Consider the following 25,456-nt stretch of genomic DNA (forward strand, 5'->3'; position numbering starts at 1 on the left):
GCCAACAGTGCGGCCTTGTAGCATGGGTTAGGAGAATGCCTGCACGTGAGCTGAGTGCACAGCATGCAATCCAATGGGCAAAAGCTGCCACCAATCGGTCAAGAGGAGTGGGGCAGAGATGGGTGGGGTTTCGGCCAGCCAATGAACACACTCTGGCCATCCAATTGGTGGCCAGTACTCTCCTGCAAACGTGAAGGGGCCTTCAGGCTTAACCAAGAGAAGTTCTTAGTACATCTATGGTAACCCATGTGTCTTTCTCTTTGATCCTGCAGGTGGAGAACATCAGGATCATGGAGCCTGGTGATTTAGTGGTATGCCTCATGGCTTACAGAGACCAGAGAAGAACAAGAAGTCAGCAGCAGAGGCACCTGGCAGGGCAAAGGAAGGAGCACCTCCCTCAAGATGAAGGGGCAGCAGGGCCTACTATACATGCAGCTGAAGATCCACAGTGAGCCGTCGCGCGTATGTGCCTTGCTAGACCAAGTGTACCTGGATGGTGCCTGTCATTCCTGAAGATGACTGCGAACCAGTGTCACCGAAGACTGCGCATGTCTTGGGAATTGGCCGCTGCAGAATTTGGCCCCATCGACAAACGAAGGTCATCCAATTCCAGTGGCCGTGAAAGTGACTGTGGCATGCAATTTTTACACAAGTGCTTCCTTTCGGGGCTCCACAGGTGCGGGATCTTGCAAGCCTCCACACACAAGTATTTCCAGGAGGTCAGGAATGCCATCTTTGCGAAGGCACAGACTTTATGCACTTTGGCCGGGATCAGGAAAGCCAGGAAGCAAGAGCGCTGGGATTTGCACAGATCTTTGGTTTTCAGGGTGCAGGGTGCCATTGATTGCGCCCACGTGGTGCTTTGATCTCCATGGCAACAAGCAGTCAACTACGTCAATGGCAAGGGCTTTCACTCACTGAATGTTCATCTGGTCTGCGACCACCACAAACACATCCCACAGGTCTGCGCACGATTCCCAGGCAGCACCCACAACACCTACATCCTTAGCAGCTCTCAGATTCCTGACATCTTTCAGGGTACAAAGAGGCTGCAGGGTTGGCTCCTCGGGGACAAGGGCTACCGGCAGAGAATGTAGCTGATGAAGCCTGTGCAGTGGCCTCAGACTGCAGCAGAGCAATGGTATAATGAGGTTCATGCTGCGACCTGACTTTGGTGGAGCAAACGATATGCATTTTGAAAATTAGGTTCCCATGCCTTGACAGGTCTGGTGGAGCACTGCAACACAGTCTGCCGAGGGTGGTGTCACACATCCTCGTCACTTGCTGCGTGCTCCACAACCTGGCACTGCAACCAGGGAGAGGATCTGGCTGAGGAAGAGATGGAAGAGGTACACTTATCCTCCAGTGAGGAAGACATCAAAGGGGATGACGATGATGAGGTCCCTGATAGCAAGGATGCTGGTGAAGAGGCCATTGATTTGGCCAGATGAGGCAGACATGCTTGGGAGGCCCTTATAGCCGCAAGATTTGTGGGGGGTGATGACGAGATGCAGTGAGGACAATCCTGACATCCTCACCTTGTGTCTGTGAACGTTTGACTTCTGCGTGTCTGATGGCAGCACACATACCCTCAGTGCGCAGGCTCGTGTCATGGAGACGCAGTGGAGGCCCTAATAGTCGCTAGATTCCAGGAGGATGATGATGACATGCAGTGAGGACGCTCCCTGGATCTTCACATTGTCTCTGTGAATGTCTGTCTCCTGTCTGGCTGAGAGCAGCTCGCTTGTGCTCTGTGATCAGGGCCATATCATGGAGACGCAGCCATGAAACTTTAAATGCACCTGATCCTTTGTCAGCCTTCAGCACCTGACCCCATCAGAGGCACAGGGTCACTGGTCACAGATGCTGAAAACCTGGGGGGCCAGCCCCACCTTAAAGGTGCTGAGAGCACACAGAGAGAATGATGGAATACTGGGATGCCTGCCCATGACACTCTGGCAGCAATGACAAGCACCATCCAGGTGCAGGCATCGGTAATATGTCCAGTGAGTGTGAGGCTGGGCTATCACTTTGGTTTAAATGTTACACACTGCACAGGGAAACAGGTCTGGACTGAGACACCTGCCTTCATCTTGTGCAGGAAATAAGGTTTCACATCTGAGTGACATGAATAAGGAGCCATAGGCAAGGAGACACTCTTGGGAATTTATTTACAATAGTGACCATTAAGTACAATTGATTAACACCCATGCCCAGGCTACGCAACCAAATCTACTTAATGTTCCTAACCCTGCTGCTGCATCTTGGTGCTCCCCGACATCAGAGCAGAGGTGGAGACAGCCTGCTGACTGCGACACCCTGTCTGTGATGACCTTGATGGGCATCCTCTGGAGGACCGAGACCTGGAGTGTCCCGGCCTGCTTTCGGGGTCCTGCTGTGTGACAGTGGCACCCTCCTTGGTCTGTAGATCTGGAGCTGCTGGGCTCACAAGAATAGGGGAGTCGGGTGGGCTACACACTCCCAGAGTCATTTGTGTGGATGGCCCAAGGATGGGCATCTGCTGGTTCTCCCTATGGGTGCCCGGGGGCCCCTGGCTGACTCCATGAGGAGAAGGGGAAGCTGGAAGGAGATCGAGCTACCCCTCACTGCTCTCTCGTTGACACTGTTGGAGGTCAACTATGGCATAAACGATGGAGTTCAGCCTGCGCAGCAGTGCAGGACCGAAGTTCTGGACCAAGGTCTCCATGGTGGCCACCATCGTACCAGTGTTGACCTCGGTGCATTGGCAAGCCGGCACTCTCACCTCAAACTGAAGGCGGACAGACTTGCAATCTGAGGAGTGCAGCGGACATCCCTTCCTGATTTTCCTGAGCTTGCTTTTGCAGCTCCAGCAATTGAGGTATGACCAAGTCCAGAGGCTCGTCATCTGACCTGGACTCAGGAGTTTCCTGTCCTCCATCAGTCCTCTGAGTGCCAGAAAACAGGGGAGTCCCTGTCGCTGCCTGTTATGGATCAGACAGTGCAATGTGCTCACCAGATTGTGACCCCGAGGTTTGTGTCTCTGTGCTGGTGGAAGCTCTGATGGAAATTCAATGAGGGTGTCATCAGATTCCTCTTCCAAGATGTCTTCCGGGCTTGAGTCGAAGATCTGGCTCATCAACCCCCTCGGCTGCTTCCCAGAAGTGTCTGTGAAAGCAAGGAGAGATAATTAGTGCTTGGTAGGGGAATACGGGACAGGGGAAGTGACTCACAGCATGGTTATCTGATGGATGTTACGCTGCTGGATCCTTACTTGGTTGAGCACCGCCAAACTCACCATCAGCACAGGAACTGTCCAGATTGTCACCAGCCGGCTGGAATGATTCTATTTTCAAAGTCTGTGAGGACCTTGATGTCAGGCATTCCTCCACCAGTCTGCGACCTCTCCCTTTTGTTGTGTGCCAGCTTGACCTGCAAAAATGCAGATGGGGTGTAAGTAGGGTCCCTGCCAGGCTAGATGAGAAGGATGCTGGCATGTGCAGGTGGTGAATGATGCCACGGATGGGATGAGGATATGATCCGCAGGGCAGGTGAAGGTGTGTGAGAGAGTGAATAGTGACGTCCCTTGAACTGGCAGTGAGTAAGGGCCCTGTGGATGTGTGAAGGATTTGTGAGTGTGTGAATTGAGAGTGATGATAAGAGTGACTGACCCTGGCAGGACGGAGGAGATCATTCATCCTCTTGTGGCACTGTGTGGCTGTGCTCTTTTGCAGAGCGTTGGCGCTGAACACTGCTGCTTCTGCCTCCCATGCTGGATTTGTGGATTTGTCATCTTGCTTGCTGAACTTCGCTCAGAGTGTCGGAGGTACAGGACGTCATGGCGGGCCTCCACTGCGTCCAGTACTCGCCCGAGGGAGGTGTCCCTAAATTTTGGAGCAGCCAGCGTGAAATCGCGGTTGGGGACCGATTGCTGATGGCAGACCATTTCCTCCCTTTGGCATCCATCACTTTGCAGCAGCTTCCGGTCCCTTAGAGAATGTTAGCTCTGAGCGGGGTGTCCTTTAAATATGGCACCCGGATTACTGACAGCCTGAGGTGACGGCGGGGCATGCGAATCAGAGGCCGCCCCACTAGCAATCTGCCGTGTTTACGGGGAATGTATTATCAATGAGGAGGGACGTGCCGGGAATTGGGCGATAGAGCGCGAAAACCTCCCATTGCGGTCGGCGGGTAAAACATCCTTTTCCCTGCCTGCTACCATACTCTGTGAAAATCTGGGATGATTCTGCCCAATGTTTCAGTTTGTTCATCACGTCCAATTTACTGTCACGGTTAAACAGCGGGGAAAAGCGGTGAAGAGTGGAAATGATTTGCTGACTACCAACAAATTCAATGTTCAATAAAACCCGTCCTCGCTCCATTTTGGGATGCTGTAGACCTGTTGAGTAGCGTACAGTGAAACTATCCTTTTACTCACAGGGGAGGATTTTCCTCTTGTCGAGCGGGTGTGGTGAGCGGGCCCAGGAGTAGCCGAGCAACGGTCTGTTATCAGTGATCAGTCCCTAACCGCGATTTCACGCTGGCTGGCCAATTAATAGCATGCTGCAACGCTCAGCGCTGCCAGGGTGGGGAGGGGTGCTGCGGAGGAGGGCGAGGGCAGAAGTCAGAGCGTGCGCGCGGGAGCGTTCACAGAAAGCTCCCTGAAGACACGGAGCTGGCCTCAGGGGTCCGAAGATTTTTAAATTTACAAATAAAGATTTTAAAATTAAGGAAAACACGCTCCCACATGTGACTCCATCACATGAGCAGGGATATATTAAAAATGAGTTTTTAAAGCTTTAGTATATTTTTTAATCGCTCTTCGAAACCTCATCCCACCCGTGGATGAGGCTTCGCGAAAGCTGCTTGGCTCACCTGCCAACCGTAAGGCCAGTGAAAAATTCAACTTAACTGATTTATTAATAGGCTTAACAGCCCTCTTAATTGTCGGTGGACGCGTTGCTGACTCCCGCGTGTGCCTGCCGACCAAAATATCGCACGCCATTTCACGCTCGTGCGTGTCGGGTGCACAAACGCAAGCCGAGGTGAAAATTCAGCCCTTAGATTCAGTGGGCATAATTTCAACTTGTAGTGCAGTGTAAAACGGAGAATATCGGACCAGCTGTCTGTTATACACCTGCGCTATTTTCCTTAGCATAGAAGCCAAAACTGAATGTACCTTTTTACCTGTAAAGCTAATAAATTCCACCAAATTGACCGTTAATCGGCTGGAGGTGGAATTTCTGCCCCTCAGGGACAGGAAGCTCCGCCTCAGAGAGCTGCCAGCCAATCGAATGGCTGGCTGCTCTGTGGGCACAGCAGCGCCAAGGACAAGCGGTGGCCACTGCTGGGACTATCGGCAGTCCCCAGTGGAGATCGATGCTGCAGCCAGATGACAAGTGGCGAGAATTTGACTGGGGCTGAGGTGGCAGGACCTAGCGAGAAGGACGAGGTGGATTTGAGAAGCCGGGCAGGGTCATTTCAGGGTGTCAATATGGCCAAGGTCTCCACTGCAAACCCCCCCACCCCCCACCATGATATTTCAGACAGGCAGGGCTTGGGTGGGCAGGCAGTAGGAAGGCCACACGCTGGATTTTACAAACACCACCACCTGCCCCTAACTCCGCCTTCAAACCTGCCAGTGGGGCAGCATATAATCCAGCTAGTACATAATAATCGCAGCTATGTTTTACAGAAAAATAACTTAATAGTCATTGATTATTTTTACGGCAGCCTTTTTGATTCAGCTCAAACAGGTCCACGGTGGTCACTAGCCTCTCATAGATAGGTATCAAACTTAGCTTGGGGTGGAGCTAAATAGTCAATTTGTACTAACTGAGAACACCTTTAAGAATGGCTCCAGAACAGCATATGCAGACACTGGAACAAAGATCTCCATTATACCACCTAATAGGTAAAGGGAATAAACAATGGTGTTGCAAACATCTATTTCATGGTTCATGTTAACGTTAATGTTTTTGAGGTAATGTTTAGTTCTGGGAAGATTGTTGTTGTGAAGGTCAGGTAAGTAAAATGCTTGGCTTTAGAAATTGCCAGAACACCTAAAAGAAAATATCAATTCAAAAGGTTACCCATGTTTGTTTAACAGAGTGAGACTTAAAGAGATAGAGCCATTGAACAACAGGTGGGCTTACTTAGCTGTTGATATTGTAAAAGGAGGGATAATTGGCTTTAGGTCAGTTGCAGGGTAGACCAGAGCAGGTTATGTCATCATGGAGGTGGGTGGAGCTCAGGAAGGCTCTGCGGTTTCAATTTATGTGTGTTTGCCAGGAGGGAGTGTTCTGCAGTAGGGGGAAGAGGCCAGGTTGAAAAGGTACTGTTGTAAGCATGTTCCAGGCAATTAAGGCTCAGAAATGCCCAGGAACTGTTCAGTGAACTTAGGACTCAGGAGAAGTCCTGGGTAGCTGGGAAGGTGGAGGAAGGTCGTTGGTTCAATGCTGGAGGCAGTTGAGGCTCAGAGAAGTTCATGGAGCCATTTATACCTCGATACAGCTGGAAGACTGGAGCTCAGAGAAACTCAGGCAGTGCTAGCTTTGTGAAGCTAGCAGTCTACAGAAGAATTGGAAGTGTGCTGATGATTAGAGGCAGAAGTGGAGCTTTGTGAATCCCACAGAATGCAGTTTTAGGAGAAGAGATTGAACCATTTTGGGGTGAGCAGTCATTGAGGCAGCCTGAGTCAGAACAGCTGGTGAGAGAATTCAGAGGTTAGACCTTCAAAAGCAAAGAGTGGAAATCCCTGACAAGGGAGTCAGAGTTTTAATGAGATATTGTGACTTCGGGTGGTCACTGATGTCTGTGTGTTTTGCTGAGAAATCTGTGAGACCTGTCTATGTTGCATCTGCTATTTAACATGCAGTGTGGTATCTTGTGGCTTTATTCTCCTGGTGGGTAACTGGGATTTCAAACTTTGTCCACTTTAAGCAAAAAGTTACTGATCCCTAACTGGATCAATACAATGGCATGAGGCTGGTGGCAAGTGAGGGAGAACAACATATCAAGATAAGTGTAAATTATTGGTAAGAAAAAATGAATTTGGATTTATATAATACATTATCACTTCTTATGGATAGAACCACCTCACAACCAATGAAATACTTTTCAAATACAGTCACTGTTTATGTGTAGAAAAACATAGAAGCCAATTGTGCACAGAAAGATGCCACAAACAATAAATTAAATGAACAACCCACTACTCTGTTTTTGTTAAAGGATGAATGTTGGTCACCTCACTTCAACTCTGCAACTAATGCCATGGCATACTTTGCATGTCAAACAGAGATGGGCTTTGATAAGATGTCACTCAAATAGCAATGCCTCTTAGCATGCAGCATTCCCTCAGCACTGCACAAGAGCATCAGCCTAGCTTTCTAAACTCAAGGCTAAGCATAGGGATGGGCCCATAAATTTCCAAGGCAGGAGTGCTACCAACTCAACCAAATTTATGCTTCATTTTTAGCTAGTCAGATCGTAGACAGCAACACCAATGTGGCTAGATTGAATGAGGGTTATTAGAGATTTATTTATAAATTTTATGAAGTATATAGAGAGCTCAAGTGTATTTGGGCTGGACTGAGCATCAGATATCAGGCCAGAATTGTTCCAATGGTTAAAAACAGCTTGTAAGTGACGCCAGCCAGAACAACTCAGTCAGCATTGCTATTAGAGATCTCAGTGTCAATTACTGTAAACGTTTAACTTGCTGCTTAAGAATTTGTATAACTCTAAATATTGGAGAATGGCTGTTCAAATCTTCAAAGAATAATAAAAGTATTAAATGTAGCAGTTTACTATCATCTTCTATCAGCATCCCCCCAACTCCCCTCCACGCCAACACCCACCCCACCAAGCATCCCAATAGATTGTTTCTACTTCTCAGCTTAATGTGAACTACCCTAGTATCTAAAAAGGGAATAAGTAGTGCACACTTGGCCCCATTAACAATATTTTACATTTCTCATGCAGCAGTCCTGCTTCTTTTTCTGGTTTGTTTTTCCAGTGTTAGGTAATCAAAATGCTGACTTTAGAGTGTTGCTCTCTCACAACAACAGTAACATGACAAAGAACACCAAGGGCTGGGTTTCACAGGGAGGAGGCAACCTGCTCACCACACCCGACTTGCAAGACTTAAAAATCCCACCCTGCAGTGATAACGTTCAGCTGGCTGGCGAAAGAGGCTGAGAGTGGGACTTGCATCCTTCAGTGGGAGGAAGAGCTGGTCTTGACACCTGCCAGCCAACCCGATTGGCCAGCAGTGCTAGTACTGAATAGTGGGAGCTGCCGAAACTGTAAAGAGGCCCACGAAGAACCTCAATGGATCCCAGAGCCAGATAAGTGCTGGACCTTTAGGAGGGGAGGGATTGGGCAGCCAAGTGGTGGGGGGAGAGGGAAGGCAGGAGTACAGGGGCCAAGTGAGGAGGAACAAAGGTGAGGTAACATCTTAGGAGGGGGCTGCCACTGATGCACAAAGGGCATCCCCCGAATGCTCTGCCCCCCACTTCCTTCCTGCCTTTTCAAAAAACATTTTCAAAAGCCAGCTCCCCACTCCTGCCCACCTGCCCACGCCAACAGTTCAATGGAATTGTCAGTGTGAAGTATGGGTCAATTGGCTTGGTAACAAGCTCAAATGCCCACTGATTATTTTTTTGAAAAAAGATGGGTGGGCTGCTGATTTCGGCATCTGCCCACCTACTGCTTGATGGGAACCAATTTAGGGGTGGTTTGGGAAGGCAGTGGGGTTGCACCCCTTATATTTATCCTGCCCCCTCCCTCCACCTGCCAAAAACAAGCCCAGTGTTGGGCCATAAAATCCAGTCCCAAACTACAGGTCTACCAAGCCTGCGTCCTCAGTGTCTATGATACTGAAGAGCTGGATAATGTGTGCTGGTGTCACAACATTGTTCTCCAGCTACCAACTTCCTACGGGAAGATTGAACTTTTTTTTTAAGGAAAAACTGTGTTTTTAAAAGAAATACAAGTAAAGATTGATCAAAAGATGGCTGACAATGTAAATTGACCACTTGCTGGAAAATTCCTATGTGGATTATACTGACAGACCTGTCCTGAGAGAATATGGAATGTTGCACCTGAAGTGGTGTAAGGCCTTCGTCAAACAGAGATGCTTGAAAGGGAGATAGGAAAGATGCAAAAGACTGAACATTAATCTCCTATGGTTTACGGAGACAAAAGACTGATTTACACATCTCAGCAGTCATATCAAATCCATCTCTTGTTTATTTATATTTCAGAATGTATAAAATGATCTGAGATGAAAGAAAAATGGACCTTGTGCACAAGACATGACTATTTCCTTTCTGTCATGAAACTATCATATTTTTCATAATATTGTTTAGTTTATTGTAAAGTAGGTTTATGAGTGTGAGTGTATACAGTTCTGTCAGTGTGAATTAACTGAATTGGAGTCAGATAGACTGCAAGGTTGAAATTATCAAAAGAAGTTAGATTTGAAATACTAATGAGTAAACATGGATGAGGGTAGCATGTAGGGTGTGAAGGAAATTTGCATTTTTAGATAAGTGAAGGGGTTGTTTAGGTTTGAAAGGGGTGATAGCATGTTTACAACTAACAAGATAAGCAAGGTCAAGCAGTATGTTTATTTTTCCCAAAGGTACTGACCATATTAATAACATGAAAGATTTTTATATTATGAGAAAAGTAAATTTCCAAAGACATATAGAACAATGGAATTTACAGATTAAAGAGAGAGAAACACATAAAAAGAAGGATGGAAGGTTGTATTAGGGGTCCATGTAAGATCTGAAAGGACTATGTAAAACATCCTTGCTAAAAAGCCTCCAGCCACATTTGCACTTTTGCAGAAATCTCCTGTGTCCAGTAACCAAAGCTGGAGAAACGCCTTTGGAATTCCATTGTCGTGTGGGTGCTGTGGTAAACTTGCTGGATTGCCTATCTAAATTTAAAATCTATTTTGGACCATTGCCTTAAAGATGGTTTGCAGTTGGAAGTCAGGTTAACTAGGAATTTTGGGATTTGTTATAGTGTTAAGTAACTGTAATTTTATGTATGTGCTTGAAATTTTTTCTTTTGTTAATAAATGTTTTAATTTAATTTTTTAAATCTCTAAATGTGTTAGGGGCTCATTACTTCTGAATTCAGTGCACAAATCTTCCTGTTAATAAATACAAATTGTAAAACCATTGTGATAGTGTGGCCAAGTCTCCCTTGTGGATTTGGTCTGCCTGGCACACATTACCTGCCACACCTCCCAAGAATACACAAGAAAATGGGTTGAAAAGCTGGCTGCAGACTGGTGTTTGTGGGTGACAGCAGCAAGAAGAAAAAGTAAGTTACCCTTGCAGTTTGCAGGTGAAATCTTTTTCTCTCTCTCATTGTTGCTGGAGGCAAAACTCAGCAGAAAACAAACAACAGGAAAAATGACAGCCTCTTCAGTTACCCTGCAGAACCAAGTGTCTCCAACTGAGTGAGAATTTGCCAAAGTCAGCCCCACTGGAAATACCCAGCTTAATGGCCACAACATACCAGCATCTATGCTTCATGGACAAGCCAAGGATTGATTTGTTTATTGTTAAAACTTTTATTTGGACTCATAACTTCTCATTTCTGATCTGTGTGTATGGGTGTCAAGTTTTTTAAAATTATTTTTCTCAGGTTTTAGTGACTAATAAAGTTACTCTTGCTTTGATTCAAGAAAGCCTCATTAAATTGGCTCCTTCTAAAAAGTAAATACATTTGAAATGGGAAAAGGTATGCACAGGAAAAGGATTTTTAAATTAACTTTGTTGCGACCAGTTGAGGGGGTTGAATAAAGAAAGGGAACCAGCTCATTCCTCCTCACTCAGGATCAGAACAAAATTGGGGTCCCATCCAGGTCATAACAAATTGGGGATCTTTTTTGGGAATTTAACTAACTGGGGGACCTCATCTGTGGATCCAGTCATAACAGCTAGGCAGGAAAAAAGGTTAAACAGTTTCCACCTTCACTGTCTCAGATGTATCCTCAATATCTCTTGGAAAGACAAGGTCACCAACTTAGAGGCCCTGGAGCATGTTAATTCAATCAACATACACTCATTGCTAAGTCAACAGCATCTGCACTGGCTTGGCCACATTCAAAAGGTGGATAATGGCCATATACCCAAAGACCTTCCGTAAAGTGAACTGGCCGCTGGGTCATGATCTCCTGGATGTGGATAGCTCTGCTACAAGGACACCTGCAAATGAGATATGAAGATGGCAGACATTGAAACTGGCAGCTGGGAGACAGTCGCCAATGGCTGTGGCTTCTGGAGATTGACTGTTGGCGGGTAATTGGAAGAGTTTAGGAGAAATGGAAGGCTCAGTTGGCTGAGAAGAGGGCCTAGAGAAAACAGAGGTCAGCAAATCCTGTATCTTCTCAGCCCATTGTCTTCTCCCGCAGCAAATGCGGCACAGTGCTGTGGCAGAGTGGGGCCCCTGAGCCACACCAGGCAACGCTTAACACAGAGTTGACCACTACGGTGTAAGGCTTTGTCTTACAAGATGGAAGGCTGTAAATGACACTCAGAAGATATTCCCACAAATTGGTGGGATTGACAAGAGATCCTTAGGATATAGATATACTCCTATTTTTGTGTCAAAGTGGCTGTGAATTCAAAACAATGCAAAAGTGACAATGTAATGCTAAAATTGGGCCCTGGACGAACTCCCAGAGCTCTTGAATGAGAAGGCCTAGAGAAGGTCGTTTCATGCTGCATTGGTATGAAAACTTATGGAGTTTAGCCGGTTTAAAAAGTGAACAGGGAGTCTTTTGGACCTCTTTATAAGTTGAAGCAGATCTTTCTTAAATAATATGAATGTCTGGAGGCTTCCACTTACACTCTCCATATGTTTAACATTTTCCACCAGCAACTCATCTCTGTCCAGGTCACAGCTTCTGCCAGCTGTAAGAGTCAGATTCGCTGCCGGGCTGTGTATGCCAAGTAATGATGGCTAGAGATTCATTCTAAGATTAGTGCCTGCATTATAAATGAAGACTTAAATTTGACTAATGAGAATTGAATTTTTAATCCTTATAGGTGGCAGGACATGTGGGATCCATGGCTTTATTAAAGAGGCTTAGAGTGCATAAGCATGAAGGTTATGCAAAATCATTTAAGTCTCAACTAGAGAATTATGTCCAATTCTGAGCACAGCACTTAAAGAAGAATACCAATGCTTTTGAGAAGATGCAGATAGTATTTACTAGAATAGTACAGGCAAGTGAGATTTTGGTTAATTGGAGAGTTTGGAGAAGAAAGGATTGTTCTGCTTTGAGTAGAGAAATTTAAAGTGAGATTTGATGGAAGCGTTCAAAAGGATGAGGGATTTTGGTACAGTAAAGATGAAGAATCCATTTCCACTGGTGGGAGGGTTAGATTTAGATTCAAGGTAATTGTTAAAAGAACCAAGCGGGATGAGGGAATATTTTTTATTCTTTCATGGGGTGTGGGCGTCACTGGCTAGGCCAGCATTTATTTCCCATCCCTAGTTGCCCTTGAGAAGGTGATGGTGAGCTGCTTTCTTGAACTGCTGCAGTCCACGTGGCTTAGGCACATCCCGTGATGTAAGGAAGGGAGTTCCAGGGTTTTGACCCAACGACAGAAAAGGAGTGACAATTTAGTTGAAAGTCAGGATGGTGAGTGGCTTGAAGGGAACTTGCAGGTGGTGGTGTTCCCATGCACCTGCTACCCTTGTCCTTCTAGATAGTAGCTGTTGCGGGTTTGGAAGGTGCTGTTGAAGGAGCCTTGGCGAGTTGCTGCAGGCCATCTGGCAGACAGTACACTTTGCATGGGTGCCAATCAAGGGGGCTGCTTTGTCCTGGATGGTGTCAAGCTTCTTGAGTGTTGTTGGAGCTGCACTCATCTAGGCAAGTGGAGAGTTTTTCATCACAATCCTGACTTGTGCCTTGATGGTGGATAGGATTTGGGGAGCCTGGAGGTGAGTTACTCACTGCAGAATTCCCAGCCTCTCGCCTGCTCTTGTAGGCACAGTATTTAAATGGATACTCCACTTCAGTTTCTGGTCAATGGTAGGCTCCAGGACGTACAATATATCAGCTCAGCTATGAACAGACGCAGTGTAATAATATGCAAATAAGGGGAGCATCTTCTGATGCTTTTCCTGTCATTTTTGCCACAGCAAAGCTATATCAGATGTCTGTCTACCCCTGGTATTCAACATAGCTATGGGAATAGAATTGATTGCCCTATATTTGTGTTCTTATGATTGTATAGGCTTTGGCACCAATTTTTTTAAAAAATCAGATTATTTTTCACATTTATGCCTTTACTCTCAGTATCACTACATTGATGTTTTTTGAACTGAGGGCATTTTTCACCATCAAAAGCTATTGAGGCAGATACCAAAATAACAGTTGAAAGGAAATGTTGCCATATAAATATTTGAAAAATAATAAATAAAAGGATCTCTGTGGATGGGGTTACAAGAAAGAGCTCTCTGCTATGTTGTAACTTATATGATGCTATGAAATATCTCATTTATAAAGACTGAGCTCAGTGGGCGGTTCAGAAATGATGCTGAGCCAGTTTAGGATGATGTGCCGAGTGAGAAGTGTCCAAACACTGAGCCTACATTCCTTTGTGTCTGCTATTGGTTTGGCCAAAGTTAGTCAGTGCTGGCTTGTTTCAAAGAAAACAATAAATTCTATTTATGTAATGTGGTAGGAAGTCTAAGGCGTTTCACAGGATCATTATCAAACAAAATGTGACAACTTGGTCAAAGAGATGGGTTTTGAGCAGTGTCTTAAAGGAGGAAAAAGTAGTAGAGAGGCAGAGAGTTTATTGAGGGAATTTCAGAGTTTAGGCCTGAGGCAGCTGAAGGCATGACTACCAGTGATGGGGTGATCACAACTGGGGATGCGTAGGACCCAGAATTGGAGGTCAGTAGAGACCTCAGACGGTTGTATGGCTAGAGGAGGTTACAGAAATAGGGAGGGGTGAAGCCATGGAGGTATTTGAAAACAAGGATGATAATCGTAAAATTGAGGTGTTGTCAGATCAGGAGTCAATCAGGTGCCCAGATCATTGAGGTGATAGGTAAATGGGATCAGGTGTAAATTAGGAGATGTTACATGTGGACATGTGAAGTCAGCTTTGACTGGCAATCTTAGTACAAAGTTCTTACTTTCACACAGTGTCTTAATCCGAACTACAGTCCAAGGAGATAGAGACAGGTAGAGCTTATTAGAAGTAGTATTGACTACAGGGCCTGACTTCACTTTCTGCAGTGTAGGAAGATTCTGGCTCTAGTTACAAGGTCAATATCGGTAGGTTATGGAATTACTACTAGTTGCAAGTAGGATGTTGGAGTGTCATACCAATAACTATTAGGTACATAAGACTGTCAGTCAGTTATTTTATTTTTGTTGGTTATCACTCCAATCTTAATCCCTCCCCAGCACCCTAATTCTTAAATAGAAATGGGGAAGTGGAGCACAGTGTAGGTCTGCCAACAATACTGGAATTATACTCTCATTCATTAACATCTTTAGAAAAGGAAGTATGTAAATTGGGGAAGGAACAGCACTTCATCTTCTGGTTAGACACTTTACAGACTTCTGAACTCAACATTGAGTTCAACAACTTCAGACCATGGCACTGACCTCCATTTTGTATTTTTTTCCAAAAGTGCCCGTGTCTCATGTTTTTACTTCCAGGCAGTGCTGACGTTTATTCTGCTATTAACACCTACTTGGACCAAAGTTTTGTTTCTTTACTATGATCATTACCACTCTCTTTACCTTTTGTCCCATTACACCTTTGTCATTTAATCTCCCCCACTATTGAATCTACTCCTGTGCTTCCCTTTTGCTTCACGTGACCCTCACCCCTTTTCAATAGCATAGCGCCCATCACATTACTACCTCGCTTCAGTTCTGAAGAAGGGTCATATTGGACTGGAAAGACTAACTCTCTTTGTCTCTCCCCAGATGCTGCCTGATGTGCTGAGTTTTTCTAGCACTTTCTGTTTGTATTTCAGATCTCTAGCATCCACAGTATTATTTATGAAAATTGGGATTGTTTTTAAACTTACATTTCTTGTTTTTCAGTTTTGCATTAAAATGGGGAGTTATATCTAACTACTTGCCCTCTGCTATGTTTTGTTTTGTTTTGATACACGTTTTGATACACGGGCACAGATGGACCCCCATTTGATAGTGAAATTTTTCCAGCCTAACAAATAATTTTTCTTACCTTTTCACCTTTTTCCCATGAAGCATAGCTTATTTTGCCCTGAAATATAAAGAATATTATCAGTAAAGCTTCCTCTCATTTCCATCATTAATGGGAATTTAAAAATATCCCACTCAAACTGAACCAATTCTCTTCCATCTTTCTCAATTATCTCATAAATGATATTGGTACTTCACTTCTTCGAAGAATTGTTGGCCTCTTTGCTTAAATGATTCTCAATTTCTGGAGACCTCCTTTAAAGGAAAATCAAATGGAATTTCCACAAAACTTGTCCCTCTGTAACTTTGGTTGGGAGGTCAGCGAACACCTGAAGATATGGCATAAACAGCTAAAACAGATGTTCACACCACTCCTTCAGGACTGCTGCCAAATTTCTGCTGAGGAATCCCCTGTTTTGAATTGACATGTTTTAAGCGAGTGACTTGAGGATGAAACACTGTTCAATTGGAAAGTGTAAAAATGTGTCGCAGCAAGAAAACGGTAGAAGGAGGATTACTTAAAAGAAAGGGAATATTTTTGGTGAGTGGAGAGAAAAAACAGATAGTTATCGATGGCTCTTGCAGTCATGAAGGAACATCCAACTAATTTAGTGATATTTTAGAAATGCAGCAATTCTTCTGATGCAATTTGAGTTATGCATCATTTATCTGACTAATATTTGTTTTTTGATTGCTGATGTCTTTTTCATGACAACTGCTACAATGATAATGCCTCTAGGTGCTTTGGAAATGTGATGGCATCTAGAATAGCGTGGGTAAACCAATGGCCAAATGTAAATATTGTTCATGCCTTATTTTTATTTCATCAGCAAGTCAAGCAATTTGAACCACTTCTATAGATTTTATGGTAATCAATCAGTAGACTGACATTAGATGATTGCATATATTGCAATCACCAGAATGACTGAGAAATATGAAAGCTTTAACATAATTAATCTTCACTATTGCAAAAGATTGTTACCAACCTTGTAACTGCTTCAATTCCAATACATACCACATACTAGTTTGGTAATAGCACTGGAATGTGAGAGGCAAAGAGAAACATTTTGCTTTTATACTTTGGGCTGTGGGGAGTGTTCAACAGAAAGGCAAAGACCATTGTAACTTATAATGGAAAACTTAATAAATATTTGAAGCTGGGCTATGGCAGCGTAGTGCAATTAGGTTTTGGATTGCTGTAACAAGGAGCTAGCACAGAAATGATGGGATGAGTACCCTTTTTCAGTGCTGCAAACTTCTATCATTTAATAGTTCCATATGGTACCTTATCGTGCTGAAATACCTCATAAGGTCTTGAAATAATGAACCACCATCAGTAACTTATTATGTAGGCAGTCGCAGAAATCATTCTGTGTCAGCAAATTTCTATAAAACTATTATGAAATGAATGACCAGCTAATCTGTTTTTGATAGTCTTGGTTGAACAAGAAATGTTGGTCTCTGCTCCTGTTTGAACAGTATCAGTATTTTTTGCATCCATTTGAGCCATGTGCAAATGTGCTTTGAAGTTCAACATTTCAAATGATAATGTAACACTGAAATGCCAGCTTAGAAATAGAATTAAGGAAGTTGACTACAACATGCTATCCCCACCATATTACCACAAATGACTTTGACATTCCTCATTTAATATGTAAGTACTTACTGGTTCTCCTTTTTCTCCTTTGGGACCATGAGCTCCTACTTTGCCTGGCTCACCCTGCCAACATGAAATGAAAAACTTTTTAGGTTCAAGTCAATAGCTGTGAAACCAATCACAGGTTTATTTGTACCAATCCATCATAAGCATTTTCCCAGTGGAGTCTCACACAATTACGATCATTTAGTAGAGGCAAATGTGTCTGTGTATAAAGGGAGAAGGCAAGAGTTTCAACAAACTAAACTTCTACATTAAGAAGGCTTTTTAAAAATTCAATCTTGGTATTACTTTATCTGTTCTTATTGATTTACACATCTTGTCGTCTGCATTTTTTAATTCGCGTTGTGTACAAATCTTAGTCTTTCACCTCAGTTTTTCAACAAGGACAAAAGGACAATTTGTGTAAAGGGTTTCCCCTTTGACTCCCATTGAATTGAGTTTTTCTCAGGCTCCTTTGTACCATTCTCGATCAAACATAGTCTTGGGTCAGGGTTTTCCGGCCCTGTCAAGGCAGGACCCGCCGGGTGGACTAGCCAAAAGTCCATTGACTTTCGGCAGGACCAGACGATCCTGGTGACGGGCAGGGCTGGAAAATCCCATCCTTGGTATCAAAGCCAGCTTCTCTTACCACTTTATTGACATTTAACTTGAGTCCATGTTAGGAGCAAAGCTGTGCTGTAGCCTGGAACCAAGTGATGGAACCCAAACTGAGCATCAGTGAGGCAGTGATAAAAACAAAAAACTGTGGATGCTGGAAATCCAAAACAAAAACAGAACTACCTGGAAAAACTCAGCAGGTCTGGCAGCATCAGCGGAGAAGAAAAGAGTTGACGTTTCGAGTCCTCATGACCCTTCAACAGAAGGAAACTCTTTTCTTCTCCGCCGATGCTGCCAGACCTGCTGAGTTTTTCCAGGTAATTCAGTGAGGCAGTTATTGGTGAGCAGGTAGTCAACAACATTACTGATGACTCCTTCTATTAATGCTGATGTTTAGGAGGAAACTGATAACATGGTAATTGGATGGGTTAGATTTATCCTATTTTTTTGGTGGAGGACATACCTGAGCAATATTCCAGATTGTTGGGTAGATACCAATGTGACATAGCTACTGGAACAGATTGGATAAGGACTGAGTAGTTCTGTTGTACAGATGTTCAGCACTATTACCAGGATATTGTCAGGGCCTAGATAGTTTGCTGTGTCAATACACTCATCTGCTTTTAATACGATGTGGGGTGAGCTAAATTTGCTGGACTCTGGTACCTATGATTGTGTTGATCTTGAGAGGAGTCCAATTGGTATCATCCACTTGACGCATCTGGTTGAAGATGCTTGTAATCACTTCAGGCTTGCCCTTTACATCCATGTGCTAAGTTCCACTTAGTTTAAGGATGAGAATCTTTATATCTCATTTGATAAAAATCCTAGATTGATTGACACTCCATTCAGTTCACTAAGAAGCTAGTATCTTCTAATAATGGAGTATTATTAGCTATCAAGATTTTTTAGGTGGCCTGCCTAGCAATAGCTAATGCATTACAATCACAAAAGCTAACCTTTACTAATTGGTGAGTAAGTATTAACAATCATATAGTGAGTACTGGTTAAAATCAGACTGTACGCACATTTTATCCATTAAAGCTTACATTTGATTCATGTGTGATGAAACTGGATAGCCTGCATGTCTACTGTAGCTCAAGGGTCAAGCATAGAACAATTGTGTTAGTGATAGGTAATCCATTTTAATCAGGCCATCTCAGCGGCTGGAAAATTGGTAGTGAGTAGGTACATACGGTAGTCAAACAAATATTAAAATGAGCTTATTTGGTTATGATTAATTTGAACAAATTCAAATATCCTATTGAATATTTGGCCAAGGAAGGGTTTGCCTTCAGTTTTTCTGATTCTGAGTCATAGCAGGTTTCAGCGCATTCAATACTTGACATTGGTGGTTACTTAAATGATTCAATAATAGCCACGGAGTTGGTGGAGGGAGCAGTGGAATGGAGTTTGATGTTACAGGGACATGTGTGTAAGATCAGCCTATGCTTGCAGATGAGCTGGTATCTCTTTAGTTTTTGAAGATCTGAAGCCTGTCTGGACATTAAAGGTTTCAGACCAACTTAGAATTTGCAGAATTTGAGCTAAATCTCTAGGTCACCTATCGGGTTTGAATTGTGATTCAATGCTCAAGCCTAATGAATTATAAACTAACGCGTCTAATATTACTTCTGTAACTCAAAGATCAATTAATTACCACACGTTAGTACTCAGTTAGTGAAGAAAAGTGAAACCGTTCCATCTATTTGTTGACTCTGTGACATTTTTTGGCTGCTCTTGCCATGTCATAAGGCATGAAAAGAAATCAAAACTGTATACATCAAAATTTATTCTTTTTTTGCCATATTTTTTAAAAAATTGACTTTTGCTGAATAAAAAAAAACAAAATAACTCACGGGATTGGCCATCTGTCCTGGAAACTTCCAATAGGAGGTACAAAAACAAAAGAGTTCCTCTCTTATCCTTCTGGAATCTCACACCCCACTGTAAGGGTATTATTATCATGAAACCAGAGGGCTTGCAGAGATCGAAACATATTATTCCTGCAGAGTTGTGAACAGACCCATTTCATACCTGGGACAATCCAGGTCCATTTCAAAAGGCAACCATTGAGGGACAATGGACGTCATTTGCTTCTTGATAAGCTTACCGCTCCAGCTGGGTCACAGGGCCTGCCCAGACAATGGCTCACCGAAATAAGGTCCTCTAATGGATGGTAACTTTTTCAGAGGCTAACGACTGGGACATTATGGGGAGAATTTTCAGCTTGGTGAGCGGGGGGGGCTGCGCGCCCACTAAGCTGTCAAAGGCCTGTTAAGGCCATTAATTAACTAATTAAGACTACTGAGAGAGCTTCCCATCCAACCTTAAGGTTGGCAGGCAGCCAAAGCACCCAGGCGGCCTTCGCATTTTTCATGAAATCTCATCCACGGGTGGGATGAGTTTTCTGAAGCGTTTATAAATTATATAAATTTTAAATTAAACTTCATTGACCTGTCCCAGCTCTTGTGACACTGTCACATGAGGGGACATGTCTTAAATTTTTCTTTTCTTTATTAAAATTTTTAAAACTTAAAACTTGTCTCCCTGAGGCACCTCTGTGCCCCAGGGAGATTTCTGTGCTCTTTCGCGCATATGCGTGTGTCACACTGGGTGGCCTTAATTGGCCTGCCCACGCAAAATGGCGGTGCAGACCTGATCAAAGGTGCCGATCAGGTCTGCACCGGCCCCTGCAGAACACCCAAACAGGGGGAATATTCTCTCCTATAAGCCATGAAACAAAGGCCAAACCCAGATACCACATCCCTTTTGAAATCACTGTGGAAAAAACAGGTCACATGACTCAAGTGACCATTTTGAAATCTCTATATTCATTTGGGGAGGCGATGGCACAGTGGTATTGTCACTGGACTGGTAATCCACAGATGCAGGATAATGCTTTGGGGACCTGGGTTCGAGTCTCACCATGGCAGATGGTTGAATTTGAAGTCAATAAAAATCTGGAATTAAAAGACATGATGACAATGAAACCATTGCTGATTGTCATAAAAGCCCATATGGTTCAAATTTGCCATCCTTCCTTGGCCTGGCCTACATGTGACTCCAGATTCCCATGTGGCAGACTTTTAAATGCCTTTTGAAGTGGCCTAGAAAGCCACTAAATTTTAACAAACCGCTACAAAGTCAATAAAAAGGAATGAAACTGGGTGGACTACCCGGCATCAACCTGGGCACCAGAAATGACAACAGCAAATCCAGCCCTGTCAACCCTGCAAAGCCCTCCTTACTAATATCTGGGGCTTGTGCCTAAATTTGGAGAGCTGTCTCACAGGCTAGTCAAGCAAGAGCTTGACATAGAGATAAAAACAAAAAAACTGTGGATGCTGGAAATCCAAAACAAAAACAAAAACAGAATTACCTGGAAAAACTCAGCAGGTCTGGCAGCATCGGCGGAGAAGAAAAGAGTTGACGTTTCGAGTCCTCATGACCCTTCGACAGAACTTGAGTCCGAGTCCAAGAAAGAGTTGAAATATAAGCTGGTTTAAGGTGTGTGTGTGGGGGGCGGAGAGAGAGAGAGAGAGAGAGGAGTGGGGGTGTGGTTGTAGGGACAAACAAGCAGTGATAGAAGCAGATCATCAAAAGATGTCAACAACAATAGAACAAAAGAACACATAGGTGTTAAAGATAAAGTTGGTGATATTATCTAAATGAATGTGCTAATTAAGAATGGATGGCAGGGCACTCAAGGTATAGCTCTAGTGGGGGTAGGGAGAGCATAAAAGATTTAAAAAAAATTTTTAAAAATAATGGAAATAGGTGGGAAAAGGAAAATCTAAATTTATTGGAAAAAAAAAGGAAGGGGGAAACAGAAATGGGGTGGGGATGGGGGAGGGAGCTCACGACCTAAAGTTGTTGAATTCAATATTCAGTCCGGAAGGCTGTAAAGTGCCTAGTCGGAAGATGAGGTGCTGTTCCTCCAGTTTGCGTTGGGCTTCACTGGAACAATGCAGCAAGCCAAGGACAGACATGTGGGCAAGAGAGCAGGGTGGAGTGTTAAAATGGCAAGCGACAGGGAGGTTTGGGTCATTCTTGCGGACAGACCGCAGGTGTTCTGCAAAGCGGTCGCCCAGTTTACGTTTGGTCTCTCCAATGTTGAGGAGACCACAACGCAAACTGGAGGAACAACACCTCATCTTCCGATTAGGCACTTTATAGTCTTCCGGACTGAATATTGAATTCAACAACTTTAGGGCGTGAGCTCCCTCCCCCATCCCCACCCCCTTTCTGTTTCCCCCTTCCTTTTTTTCCCCCAATAAATTATATAGATTTTCCTTTTCCCACCTATTTCCATTATTTTTTAAAAAATTTTTTTAAATCTTTTATGCTCTCCCCACCCCAACTAGAGCTACACCTTGAGTGCCCTGCCATCCATTCTTAATTAGCACATTCGTTTAGATAATATCACCAACTTTAACTTTAACACCTATGTGTTCTTTTGTTCTATTGTTGTTGACATCTTTTGATGATCTGCTTCTATCACTGCTTGTTTGTCCCTACAACCACACCCCCACTCCACTTCTCTCTCTCTCTCTCTCTCTCTCTCCGCCCCCCACACACACACCTTAAACCAGCTTATATTTCAACTCTTTCTTGGACTCGAACTCAAGTTCTGTCGAAGGGTCATGAGGACTCGAAACGTCAAGTCTTTTCTTCTCCGCCGATGCTGCCAGACCTGCTGAGTTTTTCCAGGTAATTCTGTTTTTGTTTTTGTTAAGAGCTTGACATAGTCATACTCAGGGAATTATACCTTACATACAATGTCCCACACATCATCATCATCCCTGGGTGTGTGCTGTCCCACCAGCAGGATAGTAGTATGCAGTTAGGAGGGAGTTGCCCTGGGAGTCCCCATGGGAGCCCCCATGAGGTCTCATGGCATCAGGTCAAACAGGGGTAAGGAAACGTCCTGTTGATTACCACGTACCACCCTCCCTCAGCTGATGAATCAGTGCTCCTCCATGTTGAATACCACTTGAAGGAAGCACTAAGGGTGGCAAGGGTGCAGAATGTGCTCTGGGTGCTGGACTTCAATGTCAATCACCAAAAATGTCTCGGTAGCACCACCACATACCGGACTAGCAGAGTCCTAAAGGACAAAGCTGTTAGACTAGGTCTGCAGCAGGTGGTGAGGGGACCAACGAGAGGGAAAATATGCTTGACCTCATCCTCAACAACCTGCCTGCCGCAGATGCATCTGTCCATTACATATCGGTAGGAGTGACTATCGCACAGTCCTTGTGGAGATGAAGTCCTGCCTTCGCATTGAGGATCCCTTCCATCATGTTGTGCGACACTACCACCATGCTAAGTGGGATAGATTTCAAACAGTTCTAGCAACTCAAGACTGGGAATCCATGACACGCTGTGGACCATTAGCAGCAGCAGAATTGTTCTCAAACACAATCTGTAACCTCCTGCCCAACATATTCCCCCAGACTACCATTACCATCAAGCCAGGGGGCCAACCCTGGTTCAATGAAGAGTGGAGGAGGGCAGCAGTAGCACCACACAATGCTAAAAATGAGGGTAAACCTAGTGAAGCTACAAGACAGGACTACTTGTGTGTATAATAGCATAAGCAGCAAGCAAGAGACAGACCTAAGCGATTCCACAACCAACGGATTAGATCTAAGTTCTGCAGTCCTGTCACATTCAGTCATGAATGATGGTGGGCAACTAAACAACTCACTGGAGGAGGAGTCCCAACAAATATCCCCATCCTCAATGATGGAGGAGTCCAGCACACCAGTGCAAAAGATAAGGTTGAAGCACGTACAACCATCTTCAGCCAGAAGTGCAAAGTGGATTATCCATCTGGGCCTCCTCCGAAGGTCCACAGCATCACAGATGCTAGTCTTCAGCCAATGTGATTCCCTCCACTTGATATCAAGAAATGGCTGAAGGCACTGGATACTGCAAGGGCTATGGGTCCTCGCAAAGTTCCGGCAATAGTACCGAAGACTTGTGCTCCAGAACTTGCTGCACCACTAGTTAAGCTGTTCCAGTACAGCTACAACACTGGCATATATGCAGCTATGTGGAAAATTGCCCAGGTATGTCCTATACACAAAGAGCAGGACAAATCCAACCTGGTCAATTAATGCCACATCAGTTGATCATCAGTAAAGTGATGGAAGGAGTCAACAACAGTGCTATCAAGCGACACTTGCTTAGCAATAACTTGCTCACTGAGTCTCAGTTTGGATTCCACCAGGGTCACTCAGCTCCTGACCTCATTACAGCATTGGTTCAAACATGGACAAAAGAGCTGAACTCCAGAAATGAAGTGATAGTGACCACCCTTGACATCAAGGTCACACTTAACCTTGTGTGGCATCAAGGAGCCTTATCAAAACTGAAGCCAATGGGAATCAGGGGGAAAACTCTCTGCTGGTTGGAGTCATACCTAGCACAAAGGAAGATGGTTGTGGTTGTTGGAAGTCAGTAATTTCAGCTCCAGGACATCGCTGCAGGAGTTCCTCAGGGCTGTGTCCTAGGCCCAACCATCTTCAGCTGCTTCATCAATGACCTTCCTTCCATTATAAAGTCCAAAATGGGGATGTTCATTGATGATTGCACAATGTTCAGCACCATTCGTGACTGCTCAGATACTGAAGCAGCCCATGTCCAAATGCAGTAAGACCTGGACAATATCAAGACTTGGGCTGACAAGTGGCAAGTAACATTTGCGCCACACAAATGCCAGGCAACCACTACCTCCAACAAGAGATAATCTGACCATCGCCCCTTGAGATTCAGTGATATTACTATCACGGAATCCCCCATTATCAAAATCCTGGTTGTTACCATTGACCAGGAACTGAACTAGCCATATAAATACTGCGGCTACAAGAGCAGGTCAGAGTCTAGGAATCCTGTGGCGTCTAACTCACCCCCTGACTCCCCAAATCTGTCTAACATCTACAAGGTGCAAGTCAGGAGTGTGATGGAATACTCTCTCCACTTACCTGGATGCATGCAGCTCCAACAACATTCAGGAAGCTTGACACCAGTCAGGACAAAGCAGCCCCTTAATTGGCACCCCTTCCACAAGCATTTACTCCATCCTCCACCAACGAACAGCAGCAGTATTTCGTACCATCTACAAGATGCACTGCAGGAATTCACCAAGGCTGCTTAAACAACCCCTTTCAAATTCACTACCACCACCATCCAGAAGGACAAGGGAAGCAGATACATGGGAACTCCACCACCTGGAAGTTCTCCTCCAAGCTACTCACCATCCTGACTTGGAAATATATCACTGTTCCTTCATTAACGCTGTGTCAAAATCCTGGATCCCCCTATCTAACAGCGCTGTGGGTCTACCTACACTACTGCAGCTGTTCAAGAAGGCAGCTCACCACCACCTTCTCAAGGGAAATTAGGGATGGGCAATAAATGCTGGCCTAGGCAGTGATGCCCACATCCCATAAATGAATTTAAGAAAATTTGAGAACTGAGAAACAAGCAGTCTGGGTGAATTAACACCAACCGAAAAGACTTCCAACAGAACTTGTCAACAAGCAGCTGGTCACCGTGCCTAAACTCCTCGGAGCCTGTTTGATTTTAAAAGTCTCTGATCATTGCCTGTGAATTGGACTAAGCATAGAATCTGTATTGTGCTGCATCATCATTCGTTTCAAGAATTTTTGTGCTGCTGTCTCCAACGAGGAACTCATCTGGACTGAACTCCAACATCAAGGAAACACCCTCTCGGCTTTGACTTTCCTGACTCTCAAAATTATTTGAACTAACATTCATTTCTGCAGTTATTTCATTGTTGTTATCCAGGGTTGTTATATCTCCCTCTTTTCCATCCTGCCTTACTGTGTGTGTGTGTGTGTGTGTGTGTGTGTGTGTGTGTGTGTGTGTGTGTGTGCGTGCGTGCGTGCACGGGTGTGTTTGAGATTGCGAACATCCTGCCCTCTCTCCCCCACTCAGTTTGAAGGTGAAATAAACAAACC

The 25,456-nt window shown here is 44.3% G+C and overlaps 1 protein-coding gene across 1 annotated transcript in view; it reads right to left on the reverse strand.

The window, feature by feature from the left end:
- Positions 1-5,937: 5,937 nt before the first annotated feature.
- LOC121278847 (collagen alpha-1(XXII) chain-like) overlaps positions 5,938-25,456 on the reverse strand; it is a 182,381-nt gene continuing 162,862 nt past the window's right edge. Inside the window, exons 11-14 of the mRNA XM_041189305.1 lie at positions 16,875-16,928; positions 15,231-15,269; positions 14,161-14,281; positions 5,938-6,041 (exon numbers count right to left, since the gene is read on the reverse strand). Of these exons, the coding sequence (XP_041045239.1) occupies positions 5,938-6,041; positions 14,161-14,281; positions 15,231-15,269; positions 16,875-16,928 (318 nt within the window). The remainder of the gene's footprint in view (positions 6,042-14,160; positions 14,282-15,230; positions 15,270-16,874; positions 16,929-25,456) is intronic.

The sequence above is a fragment of the Carcharodon carcharias genome, chromosome 6, assembly GCF_017639515.1.
Source record: "Carcharodon carcharias isolate sCarCar2 chromosome 6, sCarCar2.pri, whole genome shotgun sequence".
Lineage (NCBI taxonomy): Eukaryota > Metazoa > Chordata > Chondrichthyes > Lamniformes > Lamnidae > Carcharodon > Carcharodon carcharias.